Below are 10,401 nucleotides of genomic sequence, written 5' to 3'. Positions count from 1 at the left end.
GTTCTCAATTTTTGTTTGATTTGGGGTTTTTTTTTTCTTCAGTTGTATCCTCTGTTCTTGTTTCTTTCCGATAAAGTGATTGAATTCATCTGGAACCCAGAAACCATATCCCTGAATTTTGGGTTTTCGATGTATATTTCTTCATTTATTTGAATGTGTAGATGAATTTTGGGGTCAATTGAGTTCTTGAAAGCTCAAAAATGTCATCGTGTTTAGGTTCAAGAGCTTGTGGGTTTGATATTGATCAAATGATTAAATGGCCACGTACTAGTACTACTTCCAGTAAAACAATTTCGAATTCTTCGTCCCCATCTTCAACCTTATCGGAATCAAGCAATTCTCCGATTGCAATTTCCACTCGAAAGCCACGAGCACCTCGAAAACGACCAAATCAAACTTACAATGAAGCAGCTGCTCTGCTGTTCATGGCATGTCCCAATATTTTCAACACCAAACACCTCACAAAACGAACCAATAACTTACCCACGTTCTCCAAACAACATTGTGACCTGTTCAACGAGCTACCTGAATTAATCTTGCCATATCCGGCGATTGAAAACTCCGGGATCCTACTCCGGCAACGAAATGCTGAGAAGCCCTGTTTGTTCGTCGAGCCCAAGTTTCAGAGTACAGGGGAACTCGAAATCGAATCGAATTGTGTTTCTTTGGAATTGAGCGATGAGGGTCTTGATGATTTTGATACTCAGTCTCTTCTTGATGAGGAAATTGAACAGGGGATTGATAGTATCATGGGGGATTCGAATTTGGTTTTAGTAAACGATGAATCAAATGATATTGTTTCAACTGATGCCAACACTAGCCATGGCTACCCAATGGGGATGGGATTCGGGGCTAGAAACGGAGTGAAAGCGTTGAGAAACGGAGATGAAGGAAACTGGTGGAGGATTCCGATGGTGGACATGGTGGATATTACACCGGCGCCATCGGTGAAATGTGAAAAATCTCCCGTGGGAAAGAAGAAGAAAAAGAAGAAAGTGGAGGAATTAATGAAGTCCGAAAATGGGGATTTTGGTTCCAGAAAGCAGCGGTTGCTACTGAAATTGAATTACGATGCCGTTTTGAATGCTTGGTCGGACAGAGAGTCGCCGGTGCCGGAGGAAATTTCGCAGCCGGCGTCTCTGGGAGACGATGTACATGTAAGTAGTCTGTTTCTACCAAAAACCAAATAAATAGTTAAAAGTACTTTTTAATGAAATAAAAATTACAAGAATATTAGCTATTTACGTTTTAATCATTTTAAATGTTTGATTTATATTTTATATGGGTCTTACTAATTTTCTAAAAAATATGTTCTATTGAAATGTATTAAAATAATAACCAAAAATAGTTTCAAAATGAACTTTGCACTTGCACATGGGTTGTTTTGACAAAGAAAAAGGCTCACATAAATGACATAAATAAATATCTTATTTTGAAAATGAACTCATTATTGTGGTCTTTTTTTGAAAAAAAAAATGGTAGGTGCATTTGTGATTTGACTCCAAAAAAAACTTTTTGTTTATTGTACTAATTCAGCATCCATAATTGAGTTATTCGTTTTTATAATAAAACAATTAATGGTTAAATTAAATATTTATAATCCTCAATATTTGGAAAAAGCGTGTGATATTTTCATTAGATTATTTGTTGTTTGGGATATAATCGGATTAAGAATCAATATTATAATCATAAAAAAATTAAAAGAAGAACTTTAAAGACCATGTCTTGTGATGATGGAAATTATAGCATGTAGACTATAATTTAGGTTAGATAACATTATTTGATTACTTTATGAAAGTGTGAAATATGTGTGTTTAAATCACAACATAACTTATGCATTAATTTTTTTTTTGGTGTATTAAGATTTCTATTTCCATTACCAAGTTGGCAAGTTTATATTGGTGATAAATAATGAAAAGTGAAAACCGAGGTGCATCATAAATTTTGTAATTGACAATAATTTGATGATATAAAGTTAAGAATAAATTAAAAATAAAAATGCTAATAAGGTGGTTATTATTGTCAATTATTTAGAGAAAAAACCTTTTTAGTTTTCGCTAGATTACTTTTTAATATATATATGATATATGATCAAAGTCTTTTTATTTACCGGTTAACATTTGTTTTTAGAAACAAACTATTGAAATGTAATATAATCGACAACAAGCCAAATAAATTCTCTAAAAAGATAACGAACTTTAAATTTTTTGTATTTTATCTACTTTACCACTTAAAAAAATTCGTATTTCAATTTTATGATTTTGTACTAAATTTTAAATTTTAATATGAACATATTCCAAACTTTAAATTTTGTTATGAATATGATACAATGAAATCGGATTAAAATAAGAGATTTTTACGAATTATTTTTATAATTTTTTAAAGTCTTTTCTAAACATTGTTCACAATTTTTTTTTGACATTTCTTATAGTATTTTTAAAACTTTTAAAAAAATGTAAAATTCTACAAATTTTCTTTTTAATTTTTTATAATTCTAACTTCTTTTTTACAACTTTTTAAAAATTATTTATGAATTTTATAGAGCTTTGTAATACTTTTTTATAAAAGAAAATATTATAAATTTGTCTTCCAATTTTACAATACAACCTGTTAAACATGTTTTACAATTTTTTTAAATTTCTTTAAACATTCATACAACTTTCATTCAACTTTTTTATGAAAAAATTTAAAAGAGTTGTAAAAAAAGTTAGAATTTAGAAAGGATTTTAAAAATGTCGTAATTTTTTATTAAAAAAAAGTTGAAAAAATAATTTATAAAGGGCTTTAAAAAAAGTCACAAAAGGGTTGTTAATAGTTAATTTACATATTTTCCTTTTGGGGCGAATTTGTTTAAATAAATAAATAAATAAAATTATAAATTTAAAAAAAAAAAAAATTGGTCTTATATAATAACAAAGTTTAAAATTTGGATTAAATTCGTAAAGCATAATATCTCTTAAATTTGTAGGCAATTTACATTTTTTTCAAAACAATATTTCCTTTCATTATTATTTACTATTTTAATGCTTAAAAACGGTATGATGCTCGATCAACAAACATTTGCCTCACCCTTTAATTATGTGTAGATTATATTTATAGAATTTCAAACACTTGACAGGTAAGTTCCTAAAAATTTTATATATGATTAATTCATTTAAATTATTTAAGTTAGAGTGTTCATAATATTTGAAACTACAAAACTAACTAACCATAATAACTTTTAGGTTAATCGAGTCATTTTTTTTTAAAAACCTTTTTATGATTTGGTTAACAGAAATGGTAAAAAAAAAATTATTTTATTTATTTATTTATTATTTTTTTTTTAAGATTCACATTTTTAGACCACCAAGTTAAGTGAAAAACTTAAACTTCTATTTTTTATTTTTAAAGAAATTATTTAAGTTCAAAATTTAAAACCTTTTTTTTGGAACGCAACTTTTATTAAACGAAACCTTAACAAGACGTCAGGTTAGCAAAAACAAAAACAATGAAAATCACAAGCAGTTAAAAGGGCAATAATACCATTTTGTCCAGTTACAATCATCAAGTTTACTTTTATGTTTCACTCGTCCATAAACCAAGTAATTATTTGTTTTTTGTTTTTGCTAGTTTTTTAAATAGAGATAATTACAAATATAAGCAAACGTTAATTACTTTATAGAAAGTAGCAAAAAAATCCAAATTATAAAATAATCATCAAAATCACTGATGAATTAAGTTTATCTGTGATTCTACCAAACTATCTGTGAACATACAAGTCACTAAAGCACATCTGTGCTTTAACGGATGTGCTTTAGTGATTTATAAGTTCGCATATAATTTTTTTTTCTTGATATAAATATATAGGGGATAAAAGTGATTAAAATCGTTTATTTATTTATTTATTTTTTAATTTTTATTTTTTAAATTTTGACCAGGAAATTGATATTGTTTGATTACGAAACAACATATTATATATAGCGTCTTGCAAAAAATTATCACTTTTGTTGTTATTTATTTAGACAATTTGTTTAAAACCTCTCTAATAGAATGAATATTTGGTTTACGTATTGTCGGAGTTGTTCATCAAAATGTTCATAATGCTTCCATAGAGAGAGTTCACCAACGAAAAGTGTGAAAATGAAAAAAAAAATTATGTTTTTATACCTGCGAAAAAGGTGAAATCGCAAATGGAAGGTGAAATCACAGATGGACTAATCTATCTGCAAATGTACAGGTCGCTATACGTTCGCAGATAGCTTTGTCAAATTGCATATGTGCTTAATCCATCTGTGATTTTGAGTACTATTTTTAAAATTTGGGTGTTTTTTTTTTCTATAAAGTAATTAACAGTTTTGACTATATTCATAATTTTCTCTTTTAAATAATGTCAAAAAATTATTAATTACTTTACAAACTACATAACGACTATATTATTTATTTATATTATTTTATTTGTTGTTTCTCATTTTGATTTACAAAAGACTTTTCACCTAGTAGTAAAGAGTGTTCATTTTAAATTAAAAGTCATAAGTTCAAGTTTCTTAGGAGACATAGTTGATATTTAGGAGTAGGTTTAGACAGTTTGCCGTTAAAAAAATGAGCATTAGGACTAAAGATTATTTTTATTTGAGAAATTGGATATGGTATTAGTTAATCTCTAAATACGCTTATTATTTAGTTAATTATTAACTGATTGTCGGTTAAACAAATAAAACATTTTGGTTAATCAAAACCTAGTTAAACAATTTTCGTTTTAAGATTTTAAGTTCACATTTACCTATCGATAGTTGTGGTTAAACACCTTCCTCATTGTTACTTAAGGTTGTAAAATTCGTTACTCGATACTTGTTCGGCCGACTACCGAATAGCGAGTACTCGAATTCGGTACTTCATTTAGAAATATTTTTAGCGAAATTATATATATCAAAATTATAAGTTATAATCAAAAGTTGATTGAAACATATAACACAATTAGATACATGTGAATATATAAAAATGGAAAAACGCATAATGGTCTCATTTCGTGAATAATTGTTAAACATTTAAGATATATATATATATATATATATATATATATATATATATACATGTAGTAATAATCACATGTGTGTATGTTAAATAATAAATCATTAAGTATATTATACATATTAATCATTGAGTTGATCGGGTTTTACAACACAACTCAGTTTAATAAGGATCCGATCGGGGAGTACTGAAGATTCTGCAACTCGCATCGGTAAAGGGCCGAGTAGTGAGTACTCGGAGAAGTAATTGGACAACTCGGCAAGTTTTACAACACTGTTGTTACTTAGTTTCATCTTATTGTTATTCAGTTTTATTAACTATTCTTGAACACCCTAATTTGAATACTCATATATATATATATATATATATATATATATATATATATATATATATATATATATATATATATATGACCTTAAAATGTTAACTAGTGGTTATCATGAAGGCAAACATTTTCTCATATAAGCAGTGGCTTAAAAAGTCATGGGACTTAATAAGAAAAAATAATTTCAGCAACTTATCTAAAAAATTATTTAAGTAAATAGGTATTTTTGTATGAAAGCCTATATCATTGTTTGCCATTTCATGTGAATCGACATGAGCAACCATTTCACCTGTCCATATTTTCTACTTTTGGAGTGTTTTACCAACTTTATGGATATAGCCATGTTAAATGGTACGACTTTTTTTTTTTTTTTTTGTGAAAAATAAAATAAAAAAGTAGATAAAAAATTACCGACTAAAACGCCAAAATGTTGTATAAATTATATGAAAATCTTAATAAGTGGGTTGTATGAAAATATAATTGATGGTGTTTTATGTGTTGGTTGTGAATTGTGATAGGCAAGAGGGGCTCATATTGATTTATTCTCAGAAAACGGTGGGTGGAGGGAATCCAGTGCAACGCGCTCCACGGACAAAAATCATATAAAAAAGATTAGGTACCAGCTCAAAAATCTCACCACTGATAGACGGCCCAGATGCAAGGTTTCATATTCTTTCATTTCAACGAATTTACCACAACATTATAAAAAAAATGGAGGATTATCAATATTTTGAAAACGGACTTTTTAGTTGAACCGATTCGATAGATTTAATCGTTTTGATTGTCGGTACAACTGGTTTGTATAATTTTTATATTTTTTATTATTTTTCTACATACATATAAACATTCATAAGTCTAAACTTAAAAAATACATAAAAATACAATTTAAAATCAATCCAAATATATTAAAAACATATAATCGTAAGTTTTAGTATTTTATATCAACTCACATATATCAAAAATAAAATATAATATAATATAGAAATAAAACATAATTTTAGATAAATACAAACACATTAAAAAAAACTTTATAACATTTATCATATATTTTTATTCAAAAAAAAATCTAAATAGATGTGATAAAAACCAAAGTTTGTTATGAAAATGATTCATTTCCATATGTTTTTATTTAATTTAATCAATTTAATTTAACTGGTTCAACTAGATTTTTATAAAAACCGACTGGTTTATTCCAGTTTCGAAATAAACATAAAACCGATGATAGTTGAACTGTTTCATTCTCCGGTTCTCGGTTCAACCGGTTTTTAAAACATTAAGTATTATAAACAAAAGAATTTCATCTATATTTTTATAATTTTGCATATTTATATTTTCATAGAGTTTTAAATTACAGATATATACTTATAAAACCTATAAACTCATATATATATATATATATATATATATACCAAACTACTTAATTTAATCATATTTAATATATTAAAACAACAATTTCTTTTATATTGATTTTTGTTATTAAAAAAATAATTAATTTATAATATTACAATGTCACTCTTCTTCCATATTGTTATTTTCAACATATTTATTTTATGAGTCCTTACAAAATAATAACACACACAAATTAATTTTTAAATTTAATTGAGAGAAAGAAAAAAATGATGTGAATAATCATACGTTTTCAAATTGATTATAAGAGATGAAATAAGTATTTTAGTAACTTAATTATAATTAAATTTAAAGATATTAGTTTTAATTTATAAATATATTAAATATGAATTAAATGTTTGAATATATATAGGTGAGTTTATTGATTTTATAAAATATACATAAACATATAAACGTATTATAATAGTTTATAAAGATATAAACAAAACTATCCGTTATAAAAACATCTTGTAAAATTCTTTTAAGCTATGCCACAGACAGACAAAAAAATATATTAAACTAGGTCAAAGATAATGGTAGCTCTTTTGTAATTATATTTTTTTATTATTAAATCATCTTATTATTATATTAACTTCATATTTTATAATTATGCTTATATATTAATATGAGTTAATATATTTTAAAATTATAAATTAGTAAATGTATTTTTATACTTTTTAACTAATTAAAAAATATTTATTTAAAGACTATACTTTATAAAATTATAACTAGATATATCTTTGCGATGAAATTATACCTATAGAAGGGACTGGATGGTTTTTAGGTCTTTGCCTCTTTGGTATCAGATGAGTAACTTTTATTCGGCATGTCAAAATCAGTAAATAATTTGTTGACAAACTTTTATTATACTGCAATTTATGTATAGCGGTGGTTTTAAGTGATTCTTACATAAAATGATAACACATTAAAATATACACTGAAAATATAGTTTTTAAGATACAATAAAAAATTTGATAAAAAAAATAAAATAAATAAATAGCTACATTGTTTTGAGCCTGACAGCTGTGATGTGATTAGGACAAAATATTTAATAAATAAAAGTTATAATATTTTAAATATATATTTTAAAAAGGTTATGATCATGTTAGTTGTATGTTGTTAAGATTTCGCTTTATTATGTATACACTTTTTATTATATTGTCTTATTTTCTCAATCATTGATTTAGTTGTTATATTTGTTTTCTTTAGTAGTATTATTGCAAATTTTATTATATTTTTTGAAGTTATCATTTATCTTTTTGCAGGGACGATTTGTGACAAAGCCAGGTTCTCTTACTTGCGACGAGGAAACATAAGAATCATTGAACCCCTTCATCTTATGTTATTGTTTCATTTAGTCAATTTCTTTTTCTTCTCTACCTTTCAAACTCTTTATTTAATTTTTTTTTTCTTTTCCAAAGAAAAATGTAACCACAAGATGTACATACGTAAGAAAAGGGAATTAAAATATTCCAAATAGTTCTTGCATAGTTCTTCAAAACTGTTTTGTCATAAATCTATCATTTAATATATTATATATAACATAATGAAAATCGTTTATTAATAAATAAATATTTAAGATGTATGGTAAAATTTTGTGGATTAAATCAATAAATATATATAAATGAGTTAAACTGAATTGTATTCAACTGAAGTGAAATTGATACGAAACGCATTCAAATGTTTGCAAGTTGTAACCGTTTTCTAAGGTTGTTTGATAGAAACTAAAGATAAGATTTTTGAACAAATTTATTGAATTAGAATAAATATTATTTTATTAATATCATTTTCAACTTCTGACGAAAACAACTTAAAAACATAACAAAGAAAAATATATTAACCAAACTCGGAATTTATCTAAGGGTTATTGTCATAAAAAAAAGACAACCAACTTTCAAAAATGTTTAAAAAATATTATATTATAAAGTGATGGATAATTAGTTAGTTTTTAAAAATACCTTGTCAACGGGGTATACTCGGTTTCACCTATTTTCTTCCTTAAAAGAGCCACATCAGATGGTTGATGTGGTTAAATGAATCCCAATAGTATATTGAGTAGGAAATCATCCAATAAAAATGAAAAATGATTCGTACACAATAGTTTTTATCTGTACATAATATTTTATTTTTAATAGGGTTGTACAATACAATATTTTAAAGTACAAATTGTTGTGTATGGAAAAATTTTGTTGTGTACAAATTAGCTCCTAATAAAAATGGTAAAAATCATTGTCTATCATTTGTTTTGTGCGATGGGTAAAAATTCTTGGGAACAAAGACGTACCGGAACTAAAGGGGAACGTAGTAACCGAGGGTAAGATTATTTATTTATTTATTATTATTATTATTATTATTTATTTATTTATTATTATTTTTTTTTGAATCGGTAAGACCGGAGGGTATGAGTGAGGAGTTTCCCTCATTTTTTGTGGGCCACATTATCATTTCCCTCACTTTCCTTTCCCTCACCTAAAACCCGATGAATGAGTGGGAAGCTTCCCTCACTATTTTGTTTTTTTTTTTAATAAAATTAATTGATTTTAATGATAATTGGAATATAAAAATATAGTGTCTATTTTGTAATTTTCGAAAACTATTTTTGTGAAGAGAATTCAAAGCTAGGTGTATTCTACCATAAGACCAAAACATAGGGGCCAAATATGTAATTTCTAGAAACTTCTCATATTCTTCCTTCTTCCTTGTTAAAACCTGCAAACTCAAATGAGAAAAAAAAAAAAACAAATTCTAGCCACTAACAAGAAGAGAGAGTGTGTGCGCGAACCCTTCCTCCCACCTCCTCCTCGAAGTATTTTCTATCAATTCCCAAAAAAGAGTTTTAGCTTTTAGGGTTGAGGGTTGTAACGCCCGCATTTCTAGGCTAGACATTAACGTTGATGTAATAGTCTAGATTGACATTTGTAACGCTTTTTGAAGTAATAATGATGAAATATTTGAGTATTAAGTGAATTATGTGTTTATTTGCTTAATTATTATAATTTAATGAATTAAGAATAAAGTAGTGGTTGAAACAAGGATTCCAGAGACATAAAGAGTGTCGAAATCCGAGTTATAACGAACAAGTTATGACCTGTCAAAGTTTCACGACAGAATTGACACGACGCCAAGTGACGTAAAATATGAATTTAAGATAGAGCGATATCTAGCCTTAGTGATTTAAATTAAAATCGTAGATTATGTTAAACCGAGAGCGTGAATAAAAAGAATGCCCAAATCTAACTTCGTATGAGGAAGTTATGATTTTCCGAAGTTTCGACTTCACAGTATGCAGCCTAAATACTCGAATATGAGATTGAGTGATTTTTAGCCGAAAAAATCTAAACGAGAATCGAAGATCTCATCGATAGTAGTCCAACGGTAAAAATATAGACGAAAATGGACGACGGATAAAGAAGTTATGCATTTCTAATGGAGTTTTCCTATCCCGACCTACTAAAAATAATATAAAAGTAATATATTTATAATATATTAAAAATAAAGTCAAAATTAGCCAATGGAGTCTAAACGATAGTTGTAGAGCATAATCTCACCTACGTGTCGATATAAAGAACGTCGAAAACGGAGTTCGTATGTGGAAGTTATGAATTTTTGAAGTTCGGGGCGCGAAACCCCAAAACTGTCAGAGGCCACAACATGGTATATTTTCTGACGCCTCCTGGAGTATG

The 10,401-nt window shown here is 26.6% G+C and overlaps 1 protein-coding gene across 5 annotated transcripts; it reads left to right on the top strand.

Annotated features, from left to right (window-relative positions):
- The first annotated feature begins 200 nt into the window (after positions 1 to 200).
- On the top strand, positions 201 to 8,195 carry LOC145011512 (protein CHLOROPLAST IMPORT APPARATUS 2-like). 5 transcript variants are annotated; one of them, XR_013664136.1, is made up of 3 exons: positions 201 to 1,157; positions 5,882 to 5,994; positions 7,984 to 8,195. XR_013664136.1 is itself a non-coding variant. In XM_078970243.1 (3 exons), exons 1-2 carry the CDS (start codon positions 201 to 203, stop codon positions 5,936 to 5,938), a joined length of 1,014 nt encoding a protein of 337 aa, XP_078826369.1. In that variant the 3' UTR covers positions 5,939 to 5,948; positions 7,984 to 8,195. The 5 variants fall into 5 exon arrangements, 4 of the variants coding, with proteins under 4 accessions (XP_078826369.1, XP_078826368.1, XP_078826367.1 ...); XM_078970243.1 differs by having other exon boundaries at positions 5,882 to 5,948; XM_078970242.1 differs by having other exon boundaries at positions 5,851 to 5,948.
- The last annotated feature ends 2,206 nt before the right edge of the window (positions 8,196 to 10,401 follow it).

This window comes from Lactuca saligna, chromosome 8 (assembly GCF_052625555.1).
Source record: "Lactuca saligna cultivar CGN05327 chromosome 8, ASM5262555v1, whole genome shotgun sequence".
Classification (NCBI taxonomy): domain Eukaryota; kingdom Viridiplantae; phylum Streptophyta; class Magnoliopsida; order Asterales; family Asteraceae; genus Lactuca; species Lactuca saligna.
This window is presented reverse-complemented; position numbering and strand designations above follow the sequence as displayed.